Consider the following 19,956-nt stretch of genomic DNA (forward strand, 5'->3'; position numbering starts at 1 on the left):
GCCCGAGAGTTGCAAGAAGGGGACAATTCCAGATTTTACTTCTTATGCTTTTTCTTGGGCTTAACCCAAGACTTTTATGTGACAATGGCATGCCCCGGCAATTACTTCAGTAAGGGAACCCACCCTTCCACTTCGACCAATCGCGGCATGGAGTCGTCTTGTGTTTGTCAATGGGTTCATCTGGGCGTAGTTATCCTAAGCCCTGGAGTCGAGCACCGAACCCAGACACCATAAATAGATTTTGTGAGGGTGGCAATCCCTGCACGTTTTAACCTGGTCAGCCTAGGGGGTGACAATTCCCCTTACATAATGGTGTAATTTTGAGAAGAAGGTTAACGGTCAAAAGACCAAGAAAGAGCTCTGCGTCCTAAGGTGCACAAGACATGAACAGACATCAGCACGCGTGGGTAGCGCTTATATGCAGCTCTGCTTGTCACTTACAGCAATGGCTTGGAGCTACAAAACACCAGCTCGCTAGAGTACTGCTTCAAAGTTTCACCTGGGAGAATATTCAAGATGTGAAGAGTCAGTGGTTAGAGGTATACATCAGAACTGCATTTCCCAGGAGGCCGCAAACTCTTGCATGTCTAGAGAAAAAGCACCCATCTTGGATCTTTAGGTATAACCTTAATCATGGTGCATGGCATCATTGCTAGGGAAAGTGCTACATTGTTGCTGCAACCACGACCCTGCTACAATGATGGATTTCAAGCAATGAGACATATTGTTTCTGCTTCCTAAAGATTGTACGGGGACATTTTCGATAACCAAAAACAAACTGTTCCTTTCACATTTATTTTGGTCTCCAAAGAATATGAGGCTTATTCACAAACTGCATTTTGCAGCACTAATGTACTACAAAACAGTATTGACATACCTATACACAGAGATCTAAGCCTCTGCCTCTATCTGTGATCGCTGCACACGTAAGGATACATGTAGTAAATGTATAAAGGACGGAAAGGAGTGGCTGGAAAATGGGGAATATTTACGACTAAAAGAGAGGAGTAAGAATGGGTTCAGGGAAGGATTTAGGGACATGCACACACCTACAAGAGAGTAAGGCCATTGCTATTTGCAAACTGTTTCTCTCTATAGTCTCTGCAGCCAAAAAGTATGGTAAATGTACTTTAGCTTATAATATTAATAATAATAATAATAATAATAAAAGATATTTATAGAGTGCACAGCTACCCCGAATGGGGTGTCCCGGTGCTAACACAGACAACAGCAGAGCAGTGGGAGGTGCACATCTAGTCATTATGACAAAAAAGCTGAACCTTCAAGACATTTCTAAATTCCTGTTTAGAATGCATCAAACGTAATTGAGCAGGTAAGTTGTTCCAGCATTTAGTGGTACCCACCTCAAATGTCCTACCCCCATTTCTTGCCTTCTCAAACTGGGGGTTGGTGAGGTAGCGTTTATGATTGGACCTTAGTGATCTGCCCTTCTGTTAGGGGTGAAGTCTCTTTCTCAGGTAGTTGGGCCCTCCACCCTGATATGCCTGAAAGGCAAATGTTAGGGCCTTGAATTCGATACGCTTGGGTACCGGGAGCTAATGGAGTTGTCTAAGATGAGGAGAAATACGCTGACGTTGAGGGACTTTGCAGACCAGTCTAGCTGCCGCGTTTTGTATTATCTGGAGCCTGTGGATCAGGCCGATCAGTAGACCCATGTAGAGTCCATTAGCGTAATCGAGATGGGAGGTGTTCAACGCATGGACTACGGTTTTGCGAGCTGTCTCTGGCAAGAAATCAATACATTTTCTGATAGTTTTCATCCTGCCAAAGCAGGCCGCTGAGACAAGTTGAACATGGGTAGGAGGGACAAGTCTTTGTCCCACCTGACTCACAAATTCTTGACTCTTTGGGTGTAGGGGCAGATCCCAGATTTGCTGGCCATCACAAGGGCGTCGAGGGCGGAACAGCTTGATTAAAAAAGAAGACCTCCGTCTTGTCGGTGTTAAGCTTTAGAAAATTGCTGCTCATCCAAGCAAAAATGCTTTTGAGGCAGTCTTTAGATGAGTCAAAGGTAGATGCTGATACCACGCTAAAGGTGAATATCACTTGAGTATCATCCGCATAGGATGTCTCCTTGATCCCAGTCTTAGCAATGTGCTCCGCCAATGGTGTCAAATAGATATTTAAGAGTAGCAGGCTCAGGGATGAGCCCTGAGGCACCCCCCATCTTAATGGTTTACCGGGGAGGAGAAAGGGTGGAGAGAGACCTGTTGTTCTCGGCCATGAAGGTAGGACGAGACCCAGTCCAGCGCCGTCCCCTGGATGCCAAGGCGATCTAGTAATATGGAGTGGGACACTGTGTCAAACGCCACTGACAGGTCGAGGAGCAACAGCATGGCCGCGGATCCTCCATCCACCGCTCAGAGAATAGAGTCAGCCATCTCAATGAACGCAGATTCAGTACTGAAGCCAGGGTGAAAGTGGTACTGGGAATCATGCAGTAGCCCATTGGACTCAATAAAAGCTGCACACTGCTAATGGGCTAATTTCTCTAAAACTTTAGCAGGGAGCAAGGAGATGGGCCTGTAGTTACTGGTGATGTCAGGGTCAGTGTTAGGTTTCTTCAATATTGGGAGACGAAACGCGTGTTTCCAGGTTGATGGGAAAACCCTCTGTCTGAATGAGGAATTCCAGATGGCATTAAGTGATGGATTAAACCAGCTTAGAGCTGGAGTAAGTCCAACACCATGGTCAACCCTGGTACTGAAACACCCTCACATGGAAAACATAGGAGGCAGGTACTTAAAATAAATCCCCATAGGAACTGGTGTTAAATGATAATATTTACACTATTCAAAGATATAAATACATTTAATTTAAATATTTAAAAAATATATACATAAACATGCATTATTTCACATGAACAAATATTGTTAACCCTAATATTTATTGAAAAACTACAACATTACTTTTAATTATTGATAAACATAATTTTAGTCATTTTTTATAAATACAAATATACTTTTTACCTCAGGTGGGATTTAAAAAATGTAAATGTTCTCTGGCAAGAAATGAATACACTTTTCTCTAGTATTCATCTTGAATTTTTTTATATTGATCTACTTTTAAATGACTATACTAGGTTTTCATCTTGACTTTTTTATATTGATCTACTTTTAAATGACTATACTAAGTTGATGAACATTAACATTTAACAAAACAATTTTCGATAAGTTTTTAAAACATTTAATAGACTTTTATATTTTTTCCTGTGTTTCACTAAAGGGAAATCTTCACCCCGATTGCGGAGTCTCTGCTAAGTGTGCAGAATATCAAATATGGGTCAGAACATGGAGACCATGAACAAATGAGTTTGGTTTTCTAGAAGGTCGGAAAAGAATATATTAATAAAAGGAACAGCTAAGTGAGGAACAACCGTCTGATATGATATTGCATTTGGATATTTGTGTGTGTGATTTTTTGAAAAAGGGAGTCTGATACATGTTCTGACTAATCTTTTTCGTCTAATCTGTTTCAACTAATTTTTCAACTTGAATTATTGCCTGACTAATTGAAATGGGTGAAAGCCTTTCTTGAAGAAAGGAGAATCTAACCTGTTTTTCTTTTTTCTGGAAAGCCCCATACCTCTGAAGTCCCTTTTATTTTTTTTTCTCTCGCAACGTTTTTAGGAGCTTCAAGGGCCAGATTGACAAGCCTTTTTGCGCTCGCAAATGGGAGATCAGCCCGTTTGTGACCACAAAAATGGTCATGGAATGTACAAGCACTATTTTGTGAGTCACGGACTCGCAAAATAGCGTTTGCAACTCTCTCTATTAGGAAGGGGCGTCCCTTCCTAATACCAACACTCAATACCATGTACTATTGTTTTGTAACTGCATTTGCGGCCACAAAACACTTGCAGTTTACAACCTACTTCAAGTAGGTGGCAAACAACTTGCAAAAGGGAAGGGATCCCCAGCGGACACATTCCCCTTTGTGAGTGTGTGAGAAAATATTTTTTAAGAACTGGCAGTGGTCACAGGGACCACTGCCTGCCCTTAAAAAATTAAACGGAAAAGTTTTATTTTTCTCTTTAAAATGCAGCCTGTTTTCTTTTAAGGAAAATGGGCTGCATTAAATACAAGCATTGGCGTAGCCAATAGGTCTCGGCTTTGGGAGCTTTTAAGTGTTTAGTTATCCAGCACAATATCCTTGGTGCAACAACATCAACTGTTGCATGGCTAAACACTTATAAGGTCCCAACGGTGAGACCGATTGGCTATGCCAATGCTTGTTGTTCTTGTAGCAGATGCTTCATTGAGGAAAGGAATTATCACTGTATGGCTAAAATAGAAGTATGTTGTGGCTCTCTACACATGGGAAGCATGTCCAGTCGCATGCAACTCTATGCATGCAGAAGGTGCTGTGTGGATCTGTGTGGGCAGCAGGCGCCACCCTTGCTATCAACACATATTGCTGAGACAGTACATATTGTAAACATTTGGGAGAAATTTAAAACTGCACACGTGAAACGGAATAACCAACCCTGGGAGAAGGCTGCTCAGATGGTTTTTAATGATCAAAAGGTATAATGCATGCTTTTTGCATATCTGTTAATCAGTCAATAGACAATTTTACTCACATTTTCTGTGATACTAAGATGCATTGGACAACATTATTTATTCATTTCAATTTGCATATGTATAGTGGTTGCAAGAGGTAGCAAAACTGAATTGCAGGCTGGCTCTTTCTTTTTTATCATTTATACACATCGTTCATGGGTGTGTGCATTTGTGTGGGTATGACTCCTAGTCAGTAGCAGGGCAAATTCAATCAATCAATCAATCAATCATTGCATTTATATAGCGCACTACTTACCCAGAGGGTCTCAAGGCCCTGGAGGGTGGGGGGGTGGGGATCGGGGATCTGCTACTGCTCGAGCAACCAGGTCTTGAGTTGCTTCCTGAAGGCGAGGTGGTCCTGGGTCAGGCGGAGGTGGGTGGGGAGGGAGTTCCATGTCTTGGCGGCGAGGTAGGAGAAGGACCGTCCCCCTGTGGTGGCTCTACGGATGCGGGAGACGGCGGCGAGGGCGTGGCTGGTCGATCGAAGCTGGCGTTTGGGAGCGTAGAAGTTGAGGCGGCTGTTGAGGTATCCTGTGCCTTGGCTGTGTAGGGCTTTGTGTGCGTGGGTGAGGAGACGGAAGGTGATTCTCTTGTTGACCGGGAGCCAATGCAGATCTCTCAGGTGTCCGGAGATGTGGCTGCGACGGGGGATGTCCAGGATGAGTCGTGCTGAGGCGTTCTGGATCCGCTGGAGTCTCTTCTGGAGTTTGGCGGTGGTTCCGGCGTAGAGGGTGTTGCCGTAGTCCAGACGGCTGGTGACGAGGGCCTGGGTGACCGTCTTCCTGGTCTCGGTAGGGATCCACCGGAAGATCTTACGTAGCATGCGCAGGATGTTGAAGCACGACGAGGAGACGGCGTTGACTTGTCTGGTCATGGAGAGGGAGGAGTCCAGGATGAAGCCCAGGTTGCGTGCGTGGTCTGTTGGTTTGGGTGCGATGCCTAGGGCGGGGGGCCACCAGGAGTCGTCCCAAGCGGCGGGTGAGGATCCCAGGATGAGGACTTCCATCTTATCTGAGTTCAGTTTCAGGCGGCTGTTCTTCATCCATTCGGCTACCTCTTTCATCCCTTCGTGAAGGTTGGCTCTGGCGGTGGCGGGGTCGTTGGTAAGGGAGAGGATCAGCTGGGTGTCGTCAGCGTAGGAGATGATGTTGAGGTTGTGCTGGCGTGCGATGTCTGCGAGGGGGCTCATGTAGATGTTGAAGAGGGTTGGACTGTGCGAGGAGCCTTGAGGGACGCCGCAGATGACTTCGGTGGCTTCAGATCTGAACGGAGGGAGGCGGACTCTCTGTGTCCTTCCGGCGAGGAAGGAGATGATCCACTCCAGTGCCTTCTCCTGGACTCCGACGTTGCTGAGGCGTTGTACTAGGGTACGATGGCAGACAGTGTCGAAGGCCGCGGAGAGGTCGAGGAGGATGAGGGCCACTGTTTCTCCGTTGTCAAGCAGCGCTCGGATGTCATCGGTGACTGCGATCAGGGCGGTCTCGGTGCTGTTGGCCCGGAAGCCAGACTGCGAGGGGTCGAGGGATCCGTTCGTCTCGAGGAAGGCGCCAGCTGCTTGTTGATGGTCTTCTCGATGACTTTAGCAGGAAACGGGAGCAGCGAGATGGGGCGGTAGTTTTTGAGGTCGGTGGGGTCAGCCGATGGCTTCTTGAGTAGAGCGCTGAGTTCGGCGTGCTTCCAGCTCTCCGGGAAGGTAGCGGTGTCGAAGGAGGTGTTGATGATGTCCCGCAGGTGGGGTGCGATGACAGCGTCGGCCTTGTTGAAGACGTGGTGAGGGCAGGGGTCGGTCGGAGATCCGGAGTGGATGGAGTTCATCGTGCGGACGGTGTCTTCGGTGCTGATCGGAGTCCAGGCGCGGAGGGGGGCGGTCGTTTGGTCGTGGTGTTCGTCGGTTGAGTGCTGAAGCTGTTGTGTATGTCCGCGATCTTGTTGTGGAAGTAGGAGGCGAGGGAGTTGCAGAGGTCTTGCGAAGGGGTGATGTCGTTGTTTCCGGCGTTGGGGTTGGAGAGCTCTTTGACGATGTTGAAGAGTTCTTTGCTGTTCTGTGCATTGTTGTCCAGTCGTTCCTTGAATGCAGTTTTCTTGGTGGCGCGGATGAGTTGGTGGTGTTTTCGGGTGGCGAGCTTGAGGGCAGTCATGTTGTCCGGTGTTGCGTCTCTGCGCCAGGTTCTCTCAAGGGCTCGGCAGTTCTTCTTGGAGCTCTTGAGTTCGTTGGTGAACCATGGGGCTTTCTTGCTGCCGGGTCTGCTGGGCGAGGGCCTCAGGGGGGTGAGCTCGTCTGCGCAGTCGCTGATCCACTTCGTGAGGTTGGTGGCCGCCTGGCTAGGGTTCGTTGTGCTGGTGGGAGGGTTCATGCTCAGGGAGGACGCGAGCTGGTCGGCTGTGATCTTGTTCCAGTTCCTGTGTGCAGCCTGTTGCTGGTGGTGGTTGATCGTGGTCCTTGGCAGCTGAAGTGGACGCAGCTGTGGTCCGTCCAGTGGAGTCCGGTGGCGTGGCTGAAGGCAATGTCCTTGCTGGATGAGAAGACGGGGTCGAGTGTGTGTCCGGCGTAGTGGGTGGGGGTGGTCACCAGTTGCTTGAGTCCCAGGTTGGCGAGGTTGTCCAGCAGGGTGGTGGTGTTGCGGTCGTTGTTGTTCTCCAGGTGGAAGTTGAGGTCCCCTAGGAGGATGTAGTCAGCGGAGCAGAGGGCGTGTGGGCTGATGAAGTCGGCGATGTCTTCGCTGAATTGTGTGCGTTGTCCAGGGGGTCTGTAGATGAGGGTGCCTCTGAGGGTGGTCTTGGGGTTGATGTGGACTTGGAAGTGCAGGTGCTCGGCGGTTGCGAGGGCGTCATCGGTGTTGGTCGTGATGCGGATGGTGTTCCTGTGGACGATGGCGATGCCTCCTCCGGTGTGGTTGATGCGGTCCCTTCGGATGATCTTGTAGCTGTCTGGAATGGCGATGGCGATGTCAGGCGCTGAGGAGGCGTTCATCCAGGTTTCCGTGAAGAAGGCGACGTCTGGGGCTGTGGTGTCGAGCAGGTTCCAGACCTCGATGGCGTGCCTGTGAATGGAGCGGGTGTTGAGCAGGATGCATTTCAGGTGGCTGCTGCTGTTGCTCGTCTTGGTTGGTTTAGTTGTAGTGCAGGTCAGGATGCAGGTGAACTTGCAGGTGTTGCAGCAGAAGGGTCCGTGGGTGCGTCTCGGGGTGGCTCGGTAGCAGCCCGGGACTCGGCCGGCGTTGAGTGCGTTGAGGGTGGCGGCGTCGTACGTCCGGCGGGTGGGCTGGGGTCTGCGGGGGCCAGGGGTCCTGGCGCTGGGCGCGGTCCAGGCGCGGACGGGCGCAGACGGGCTTACCTTCGGCGCACCTTCGGCGCTCAATCGGTGCTCCCGCTGCACGTGTCCGCTGCGCGGTCGCTCTGGGGACGTCATAAGAAGGGAGCCGGGAGGGAGGGTCTGCGGGGAGGGGGGGGGAGCGGGAGCCAATCGGCTGGCAGAGGGCGGGGCCTCGGGCTGGGGCAGGGGGAAAATCTGGCGCGGTCCTCGGGTGGCTGGGGTGGCGGGAGGCAGGGGGCTCGGCGGCCCTCGGTGGCTGGGTTGGCGAGAGGCAGGGGGCTCGGCGGCCCTCGGTGGCTGGGGTGGCGGGAGGCCGAGGAGCGTGTGGGTGACCAGGCCGGGAGGCGCAGTGGTCACCCACACACAAACACAGACACTCCCACAGATAGACATAGACAGAGAGACACACACCAACACATATTGTACTCTTACACCAACTTCCACTGCTGCTTGTTGACCCTAGTCATATAGTTAAGTGGACTGTAAGTGTGGCAAAGTACTCGACTTCCCAAATTCAATTCCCTTCTCAACTGGCTGTATAATCATTCCATCGTAGAAATCTCTGAGATTCCATTTATTTTATTTATTTATTTATTTATTTATTTTAATTTCTTGTATAGCGCAGGAATCAATCCCGGAAGGGTATCTCCGCGCTTTGCCAGCTAAAACAGTTTATTAGGTAGAGCAGCATTTTAAGTGGTTTATGTGGGTGGGAATGCTTCTTGGTAAAGGAGGGTTTTTAATGCCTTTCTGAAGGACAGATGGTTTATGGTGGTTCTTAGGTCAGTGGGAAGATTGTTCCAAAGGGCAGGACCAACAGCGGAGAAAGCACGGTCACCCTGTCTGGTCTTCTTTGTAATGGGGGGTTTTAACAGGGCTTGGTTGCAGGAGCGCAGGGACCTGCAAGGCTGGTACAGTTCAAGAGACTGGGCTAGGTATTTAGGGCTTACTCCATACAGACATTTGTGCACCGTGCAACAGATCTTAAAGTGGATGCGTTGTCGTATGGGAAGCCAATGCAGTTCTTTCAGCAAGGGCTTGGAAGGAGTCCTGGCAGGTGCACCCATGACCAGTCTGGCTGCCGTGTTCTGGACCACCTGCAAACGGCCAACTGCATCCGTACTGGCTAATGTCAGCAGGCCGTTACAGTAGTCCAGGCGGCTGGTTACCAAGGCCTGTACAAGTGTCTTTCTGCATGTAGCAGGAAGGAGAGGAAAGACACGCCTAAGTAAACCAATGGTGTGAAAACACAGACCCGCGATGTAGTTGGTGTGTTCTTTCATGGTCAGTTTTTGGTCAAACTTCACTCCAAGATTTTTAACGTGTGTTTTGGGTACCGGTACTGGGCCAAGGTCGAGTGGCCACCAGTCAGGGGTCCAGAGGATGTTTGCTTTGCCAAAGAGCAAGACCTCAGTCTTTGTTACATTGCACTGGAGGCAATTCCTCGCCATCCAGTGTGACACCGCTCTCATACCCTCAGCAAAATTCCCCTTGATTTTAGGGTCAAGGGAGCTGAAAGGGTAGAGGAGCTGAGTGTCATCAGCGTAGGAAACCGGTATGAACCCGTATTTTCGCACAATCTCAGCAAGGGGGGCCACATAGACATTAAACAATGTAGGGCTAAGGCATGAGCCCTGTGGCACCCCCTTCGTGAGCCCCCTTGAGATGGAACGAAAGGGGCCCAGGCTGGTAGATTGTGATCTCCCGGCGAGGAAACTCTCCAACCAAGATAGTGCAACGCCTCCGATTCCTACTCCCTGCAGCCGATTCAGTAGGGTGTTATGAGACACAGTATCGAAGGCTGCGGACAGGTCCAACAGCACTAGAATCATAGAGCCCCCTCTATCTTGTGACATTTTGATCTGATCTGTCACAGAGAGGAGGGCTGATTCAGTGCTGTGGTTGGGCCTGAACCCAGATTGGGATTGGTCCAGGCCCCCTGTCGCTTCGATGAAACTGGAGAGGGTGGTGTTGACGTGCTTCTCTGCCAGTTTGCTGATAAAGGGGAGGAGAGAAATCGGGCGAAGGTTGGAGAGTGTAGACCAGGGCATGGTGGAATTTTTGCGAATAGGGTTCACTACCGCCTCCTTCCAGGCAGATGGAAGTTGGCCCTTGGCAAAAGACAAATTAAGTAGGTTCTGAATATGAGGACCTAATATCTCAATTAGCGGAGGTATGAATTTAGCTGGTATCAAATCAGAGGGAGAACCAGTTTTAGTTTGATTAATGAGAGTAGTCAGGTCCTTAGTAGTAATTTTGGGGATGTCCAGAAGAGTTTCACCAGATGTCAATTGTGGAGCAGTTTCAGGGGCCTCAGTCTCCAGAGTGTCAGAGACTGTAGTGATTTTTTTATATATTGCATCGATTTTTTCTTCAAAGAACTGAGATATATCATCACATAGTTCTTGGGTGAAGGTGTCTGGACTTTCACATACTTCAGGACTAGTGAAGGTTTGAACGATTTTAAATAACTCTCTGGTAGAGTTGCCTGCTTCTGTAATTTGAGTGGCCAGACTCATTTTCCTAGCTTTTTTGACATTTTTGTAGTAGGAGGACATAGCCTCCAGGTAGCATCTCTTGTCTTCCCTATTACCTGTACGTCTCCACAATTTTTCCATTTTTCTACATTTCTTCTTTTCATTTTTGAGAGCTTCCGTATACCATGTGTCCCTTTTCGCTATAGTAGGTTTTTTGGCATTTTTCTGTGGAGCTAGAAAGTCAATAGCTGTTGTTAGCGTAGAGTTAAACATGGAGAGAGCAGTATCAATATTATCGAAGTTGGTAAGTGAAGGCTGTTCCCAGACTTGAGTGAGTTTGGGGAGAGTGATTTTGTGCCATGGCCTGCGTTTAATAGAGTGGGTGGCCGGGCGGTTAGTGGAATTGGATAGGTGAGGTATGGAGAAATCGATACGTTTATGGTCCGACCAATTAATATGCTTAGGGGGATGACAGTGAACGTTGGGTTGGGTAGTGAGGACCAGGTCTAATGTGTGACCACCAGAGTGAGTGGGGCCATTATTTCTGGGGTGTAAACCTAGCAACGCGAGGTCAGAAAGAAATGTATTGGTATCTTGATGGTCAGAAATGTCAGTATGAAAATTGAAATCTCCAAGTAAAAGGAAGTTTTCCTTAGCTTTCAGGTAGGGGGCTAGTAGTTCAGTGAGAGCAAGGGAAAAGCCAGCATTGGGTCCAGGTGGACGATAGACCAAGGCTCCTTTCCACTGTGTTTTAGAGTTGATTTTTAAGTGAAAGATGAGTACTTCCATAGTAGGGAGCATCACCTGTTCTAAGACTCTAATACTCAGGGTGTCTCTGTGTATAATAGCGATTCCGCCTCCCACCTTCACAGGGCGGTCGAGGCGAAGGATTTTATATCCAATGGGTATCCCTAGAGTGATAGTAGGGATAGTGTGAGGTTTCAGCCATGTTTCAGTTAGAAAACACATCATGGGCTGAGTGTTGTAGATAGTGTCCCACAGTTCAATGCAATGCTTGGGGAGTGATCTAACATTTAGCAGAAAGCTATCCCAGTCTCCCTGGTCATCAGAATAATCTGTAAGCTGTCCCAAAATAACATGAGAGGGCAAGGCTTGAAATCCGCATTTGATGCAAGAAAAAGGACCCTCAGGACACGGGAATGCTTTGTTGTTACAGCGGTGTTGTGGAAGGGGATGTAGAGCCCTGAGTGTTTGAGGAGCATACCTGATATGAGGTGTGTGGGATGCACAATCCATAATGAAGGGACAAGGAGGGTGGCCCCTGGCCCCGTCCAGTCGCGGACGGGCGCAGACGGGCTACTCTTAGGCTAGTCTTCGGCGTTGTCTTCGGCTCCCCAGCGCGCGACCGCTGCGCGCTCTGAAGGGGGCGAGGGCTAAATAGCCCCGGTACACTCAACTGCTAGAGCGCTAACCGCCAGCAGTTAAACAGGAAGTGGTGTCCTCCCTCACTCTCAATCCGAGGGAAGACGAATCAGCGCTCTAAATGCGTTTTCCAGGCTTCAGAAATGCACAAAACGTCAAGAATGGCAAGAGGTGTGTGCAAGAATGTGATAGCGGTAATTTTAAAAAGGTTTCCTTAGTTCACAATAATTTTTAAAAACGATCATACAGCTTTCCTAAATACAGTGCAATAGAAATAAAACAGTCTGTAGCTGGCTAGCGGGTCAGGAGGTCCTGCCACAACCCCTTACCGCAGCGCTAATGAAATCAGGCTCTGCCTAAATAGCCCCGGTACACTCAACTGCTAGAGCGCTAACCGCCAGCAGTTAAACAGGAAGTGGTGTCCTCCCTCACTCTCAATCCGAGGGAAGACGAATCAGCGCTCTAAATGCGTTTTCCAGGCTTCAGAAATGCACAAAACGTCAAGAATGGCAAGAGGTGTGTGCAAGAATGTGATAGCGGTAATTTTAAAAAGGTTTCCTTAGTTCACAATAATTTTTAAAAACGATCATACAGCTTTCCTAAATACAGTGCAATAGAAATAAAACAGTCTGTAGCTGGCTAGCGGGTCAGGAGGTCCTGCCACAACCCCTTACCGCAGCGCTAATGAAATCAGGCTCTGCCTAAATAGCCCCGGTACACTCAACTGCTAGAGCGCTAACCGCCAGCAGTTAAACAGGAAGTGGTGTCCTCCCTCACTCTCAATCCGAGGGAAGACGAATCAGCGCTCTAAATGCGTTTTCCAGGCTTCAGAAATGCACAAAACGTCAAGAATGGCAAGAGGTGTGTGCAAGAATGTGATAGCGGTAATTTTAAAAAGGTTTCCTTAGTTCACAATAATTTTTAAAAACGATCATACAGCTTTCCTAAATACAGTGCAATAGAAATAAAACAGTCTGTAGCTGGCTAGCGGGTCAGGAGGTCCTGCCACAACCCCTTATTTGTTAATCAATATTTGAAGTGGCCTTGAACAAGGATAAGTATGTATTGATTTCCAAAAGTCATCCTTCCTTCTTTCGTAGATGATGCTAACCAACCCCTAATGCTCTTGAATATACCGCAATCACCAGCGGTTAATCCCCAGGGGAAATAGAGAGAAAGAGAGAAAATTCGACAGTGTTCAGTGGCTTGAGTTCTGCCTGTACTTTGGTATGATAAGTTGGACTGGTTACGGATCACGTAGATTAGTTTCTTCAATTTAATATATCACGCAGCCCTTTTCCAATTTCAGACAAGAATCATTTTCCATTTTCTTATGTTATGTTATTTTACAAGTTGTTTATACAGCGCACTTACATCCAGGGGTTTCATGGCGCTAGATAAGTTCCTTTCTGGAGAGATAGTCAAACTCCAATAATTACGCAGGATCAGAAGAAGCGACTGCAGATTAGTCAGGAGCCGGAAGCTGGGATAGCGGCGACCGCCGCTGAATAACAGGAATTATACAGGCAAAAATGAAGAAAATAATGCACTCTTTTTGTAGGTACTAGAGCCAATGTTCCTAGCCAGCCAAACGAGAGTAACCAGTGAAGTGGACGCTGCCTCCAAAGACAGAAGCAATACAGATGCACAGCCAGGTAGGTGAAGATAGCCGAAGAGGCGCACGCTGAGTCCATAAGCAGCAAATGTTCACTGCTTGCAAAGGAATGGCAATTCAGGAGGCGGATATCGCCACCGCTGGATAGTAGCCAGGTGGGAAAGGGAAGGCAAACAAGCATTTGCCACGAAAGTCATCACAATCACAATTGCTGTGAAAACGAAAGTGATCACAATGACGAGCTAAAACACGGAAGGCATGTGCGCGCAAGCGAGCATGCTCGTTGCGCATTCTAGCAAGCTGGTCGCCGCTTTGGGAGAACCTCCCAAAGCAGCTTCTAAATGTCTCTCCGAGCAGCGCATACTCATTGACTCAGCGAGACCTAAAAACCTGCTTTATTTAAAAAGCAGTCCCAGACTGAAGGTCTGCTGCCCCCAGCAGGCCACCCTCCCTGGGAGTGCTAGTCATTCCCAATGAGTCACAAATTGCCCTTGGCTCATGAATATTGATGAGGCATGCAATGTGCGACCGCATTGGGGATCGCTAACCGTGTCTTTGACACTGTTGCACATTGCATTTTGAGAATCGTGAATTGCGAGTCGCAAATCGCTGCAATTTGCAAATCGCAAAATGTAAGGGTTGTACATCTGGCCCTTAGTGTGGCCCATTGCTTCTTACTTCTTATGCTGTCCCTGTGCCTCTGTAACCATGTCCTCCTTTCCCCTGTGCCTAAAAACATCCATCCCCAGGGCCTCTGATCTTCTTATCCTCTCGAGTCCCCTTTTTGTTACTAGGGTGAACCCCAAGAGCCCACTGCCTTTCTCCTCACAGCCTCCTATGGTTTACCCTATATTCCCTTCCCTTTTGCAGCTATGCCCCTAAACACCCATGCCCCCATTTTTTGTTACCTTCTTTGTCAGTTTGTTTTATGTTTGTTCTGTTAATTCTTTAAGAGGGGGTTCACTTCATTTTTTTTGCTTAAATGGTAATAGTTACGTTGGTGTTTAGAAACTCATACATCCGGGTCGCCTCATTCTCATCAGCCTAGCAGTATGCATACTTAGTATATTTAAACATATCTGTTTGCTATTCCTCCACACGTAGTTTCTCAGACGTACCCATTGCACCTCTTCTCGACAGCACATGCCATTGTAATCGCATAGAGCAGCATAGGTCTCTGAGAATCCACCTGCAAACATCAAGAAGGCAAATAGGTCATGGTTGCACTCAACACAGGAGGTACAAAAGAACACCAACGTAAAATGGGCATCATTTTTCACACATTTTGTCCGAATATATATATCTCTCTAATCTCACTTAGGAACAATGACAGCTACCTTGGGAAACAGTAACATTAAATCTGCAAGGTTTGATAGCATACAGCGCACATTACTGGTTCCATTTCACTGATCTATGTTCTTGAACCATCACAAACCTCACCTTACCCTAATGCGGCATCTAGGAAGTGGCAGCAAAAGTCTAATTTGACATTGTTTCTTCTTTGAGAAGTTATGTACTAGCTCTTCCACTCCGCACCTACTCAGAAACTTCCAGATATCTCCCTACTTACCTGTATGGGACAATCTTAAGACAGATACAGGCCAACTATTTCCAACGTTGATCAAAGTTGTGGGATATTTTATGAACATAAGTAACCATAGACACCCACAACTTAATCTATGCTGGATAAGTGGAACGTCATCGTTCATTCTCCAGGCACCGCCATTGAATCTAAGAACATATTGGATCCTACTGTTAAAGTGACATTATGGTTAATCAGAAAAAAACTTCTGCATGACAGTAGTATGATCCTTTGTACAAGCAAAGTTAAAAGTCTATATACTAATGTTTACTCAAGATATGGAAGAAATAGAAGCCAACATCAGATGGCGATTTGACAGACATACAGATTCAACAGGTGCCACATCTGATCCAGGTACCTTGCAGCAGTGCACCAGCGCCAAAAGGAGGTGAAGCTTGCCCTAGCCACAGACCTGCCTCCAGATGTGATGTCCTACAGTCCTATATTTAACCAACTTATGTGCTCACGTCCCTTTCTCTCCTGTTTCTCCACACCGCTAGAGGCAGTGATGACAGCAACGATGATTGAATGAATGATGGCAGTACACAACTAAAGATATAGATTGAGACCTTTGTAACAAAGTCTGCAAAATCTCTTTTAAATGAGGCAGCAGGTTGGCAGTGAGGAATCTGTGGGCAGTTTGAGTATGCACCAGAACGATTGTTACCAACGGAGAGTAATTTGTTCTTTGAAGCATAGTTTTATCTACAGATTCTGCACGGAAATCAATATTAAAGGAGGTGAGCTGATGAGGAGTCCACCAAAAAGTATCGCAGCACAAATCAGCATTATGACCACCCCTGCGGACCTATAATCAAGACAGTAGCTCCGAGGGAAGGGTGGACCGAAGTCCATGTCACAGCTCAACAGATGTCCAGAACGGGTGCACCACTGCACCGACAGAAGAAACAGCTTTCAACCAACTGGAATGCATCCTGGGGTGTGAAACTGGCTCTTTCATGACAAGGAATTGGCACACAGTACTGCAGTGGATAATCCAGCAATAAATCATGCTCCTCTGTACTGCCTTGCAACTCTCTGTACTCGCACAGCTAAGAAACAGCTGATCATCAGCATGATGATCCAAAGTTCTGTCAATGTAAAAGCACAGAACTCAATGAGGGTCCAAACTATGCAGTCTCTTCCATCCTTGCTAGGACATGGAGGATGAAAGAAAGTTTGCTGAATGAAAGATTAGACCACATGGAACAGAGAAACACTTTTAGACAAACTCAACGTGTCCAGAAAGAATAAGCTCAATGCAGGAGCGGCCTGTGCAGGTAAGAGCAGTGGGGCGGGGTGGAGGGACTCGACAGATGAGGACCACGAGGGAAAATTAAATAAATAATTAATTGTTCCCTCGAAGTTGTCTGTTGTGTCCCTCCCTCGCCCGCCCCACCACTCTCACCTACACGGGTCGCTCCTGGCTGAATGGAGGATACACTGAAAGTGCATTCGGTTTGATCACTTGCTGAGCCTAGGTGACAGCAATAAGAAAGATCATCTTCAGAGGAAGGAGTATCAGACAGCAGCTGGTGCATGTGGGAAAATAATTAACAAACCAATACAAAAAACCCACCAAAATCTCGAGAAGCATAATAATGTTACATACAATTCCACACGGGAAAAAGGGTCCTAGGGACAGTTTTACGACCAACTATCAGATTTAATCCCCAATATCACTTAAATACATAAACAACAAAATCTGGTGGTCAAAGCCGAGAGTAAAGGAGCAAGAACTAGATTCTTAACCCACAACTTATGTATGACACCAAATGACATCTCACCTATTAGGTTAGACTAATATGTGAAGGAGTGACTATTATGAATATAGTACGATTTCCATCAACTGCCCTTCATGGCCTGAGTCATCATCTGGATATCCTTCATTCCTACCACTGCACCTCTTATTCACAGAGGGGAAACATGTGGATCGGATTTCATACTGGGTCACTGAAATCGTGGCAGAAAAAAGGCAAGTGAAATCTAATGACCCACTTGGTCAATAGCTTCCAGAATGTAAACCTAACATGTTGATGGATAGTGTCAGTGCAGTGCAAGAAATGTGAAGATTTAAAAAGGATATGGAAGAAAAAAATCTATTTATTATAATATCACTCCCAAACCTATTAAAAAAGTGCAGGCGCGGCTTGTAACAAATACGCCGCTGATCTTTATTGGTCGCCTAGTTTCAGCCAGATGGGCCTATTGCCCTGGCTTTCTTCAGGACCTAAGCTTTACTAGCTAAAGCATACGTGGAAACATGCCATTGTGCAATGTATTATCCAATAAATACCTCAAATCAGGCAGGGGGGCCTTCACACCTGAAAGAGATAGTGACATAAACAATAGTTGTGAGAACATAACCCAGTATGACAATATTAGCCCCTGCTGTGCAGCATCCAAGGTGCTCTGTCTTCATGTGATGAACAGATACACTCACCTGTCCTGTATGAGGTAATAGCCTCACCTCACCTGGTAACCACTCAGGTTTCTGAGACCCCGCCCTGTAAGGAAGTCAAGTCACTTATGAGGAGGTGGTCTACAACTTAATGTTGGGTGAATTCAACTCAAATTCCCAACACTCCATTAAAAACACATTCTTTAGGAAATAACGCCTCTAAAAGTCTACTCTCTCTTCGGCTGATTGTAATGTCATAATTATATATAGACATGTCATACTTAAGATGGAGACCCCGCCCTGTAAGGAAAGTCAAGTCACTTATGAGGTGAGGCGCTATAGTATTGCTCCATGAGCTGAGTGCGTTGACAACCAGTAACAACCAGTAATGCCTTTCATCTAGTTAGCGCGTTCACAGGTATGAGTGCTAATGTAGTTGTGCATTGGAAATTACAATAAAGCGAGCACGAGGACGATGTGTTCTCTCAGCGCTTTTTTGAGTACCGGTCATGCTTTGCTCTTTGTCATACGCAATTTTAAACACAGGGTTAACAGAGTTATGGCTTCTAAGTTGAAATAATGTGAACACGAGAGGGCTCATGTTCCGGAATGTCTGTTTACATCTTAGTATTGCCCGTTCCAGTTAGAAAGTTCGGTTGTTTCAGTAAAGCGGTGCAGGTTTGAGAATGCCATATACAGATTGATCGTCCACTTTAGCATGATTAATGATACATTTGCAGCTGAGCAGTGCGGGTCTTAGAGGGCTTGCTACATTGTTTATGCATTTGATAGTAGTATCTATTATATAGTATCACGCTCAATATGATAAAGAGGCTTTCAGACACTCGGTTAAGCACTGGCGTGTCTAGACAGTAGGGGGTTTCACATATTTGGCAATTTGCTCCTGTGCCAGGAAATGGTGCGCACGTGATACTCAAGTATTTATGTGTTTCCATGCGAACATTATTTATAGATGATTTGCAAGATACTCTGACACAGATACCGTCATGGATGCATATATGTTATTGAGTTACTGCACATCTAGAAAGGTACGAAGAGGGCGTCAGACCTGTGAGATGCCTAGAGGTGACCCTTGGACAAATATCTGTTATCAGCAAAGCACAGCCAGCTCGGAAATAACAACGAATAAAAACCATTTACAGTTAATCAGAGGACACAGCTCCATCTTAAGTATGACATGTCTTATATATAATTATGACATTACAATCAGCCGAGGAGAGAGTAGACTTTTAGAGGCGTTATTTCCTAAAGAATGTGTTTTTAATGGAGTGTTGGGGATTTGAGTTGAATTCACCCAACATTAAGTTGTAGACCACCTCCTCATAAGTGACTTGACTTCCTTACAGGGCGGGGTCTCAGAAACCTGAGTGGTTACCAGGTGAGGTGAGGCTATTACCTCATACAGGACAGGTGAGTGTATCTGTTCATCACATGAAGACAGAGCACCTTGGATGCTGCACAGCAGGGGCTAATATTGTCATACTGGGTTATGTTCTCACAACTATTGTTTATGTCACTATCTCTTTCAGGTGTGAAGATCCCCCTGCCTGCATTGAGGTATTTATTGGATAATACATTGCACAATGGCATGTTTCCACGTATGCTTTAGCTAGTAAAGCTTAGGTCCTGAAGAAAGCCAGGGCAATAGGCCCATCTGGCTGAAACTAGTCGACCAATAAAGATCAGGGGTGTATTTGTTAAACGCTGCGCCTGCACTTTTTAATAGATGTTAAAATAAATAGATTTTTTTCTTCCATTTCCTTTTTAAATCTTCACATTTCTTGCACTGCACTGACACTATCCATCAACATGTTAGGTTTACATTCTGGAAGCTATTGACCAAGTGGGTCATTAGATTTCACTTGCCTTTTTTCTGCCGAGATTTCAGTGACTGGTATGAAATCCGATCCACATGATTCCTCTCTGTGAATAAGAGGTGCTGTGGTAGGAAAGAAGGATATCCAGATGATGACTCTGGCCATGAAGGGCTGTTGATGGAAATCGTACTATATTCATAATAGTCACTCCATCACATATTAGTCTAACCTAATGGGTGAGATGTCATTTGGTGTCATGCACTAGTTGTGGGTTAAAAAAACAGTTCTTGCGCCTTTACTCTTTACTTTGACCACAAGATGTTGTTGTTTATGTATTTAAGCATAAGAATGTCCCACATGAGCATGATGAACTGAACAAAATTGAAACATTTCGTACAGACCATTCAAAAACTGCATCACAACAGGTGATTCAAACACTTAAGAGTAATTCAGCAAATAAAGTCAGGCCACAGACCTGACATATAACCTTTCATAGTGCCCAGAGCAAAGCCTTGCCGAGTTAAGAAAGTGAACACCATAAAAGTATTCTGACAACCGTACCTTAAGCATATCAACTCTCTCCTCAACACACCATATCACAAATCTTAACCAGTGGCCTGAGCAAACAGATTTCCTGGATGACACTGTGCAGGTAGGAAGCTATCAACAAGCTCAAAGGGCGGGTCAAAGGTACTGATAGCCCGCTCAATTTTCAAGCGCGAAGGTGCAAGCTGGTAAGATTATTTTCGAGTGACAAACAGACC

General features: G+C 46.7%; 1 protein-coding gene across 1 annotated transcript in view; it reads right to left on the reverse strand.

Annotated features, from left to right (window-relative positions):
* The window catches only part of CARMIL3 (capping protein regulator and myosin 1 linker 3), a 1,161,278-nt gene that overhangs the window by 743,462 nt on the left and 397,860 nt on the right, over positions 1-19,956 (reverse strand). The window contains exon 7 of the mRNA XM_086923677.1: positions 14,490-14,560. Within this exon, the coding sequence (XP_086779803.1) occupies positions 14,490-14,560 (71 nt within the window). The remainder of the gene's footprint in view (positions 1-14,489; positions 14,561-19,956) is intronic.

Source organism: Lissotriton vulgaris, chromosome 5 (assembly GCF_964263255.1).
Source record: "Lissotriton vulgaris chromosome 5, aLisVul1.2, whole genome shotgun sequence".
NCBI classification, from domain to species: Eukaryota; Metazoa; Chordata; class Amphibia; order Caudata; family Salamandridae; genus Lissotriton; species Lissotriton vulgaris.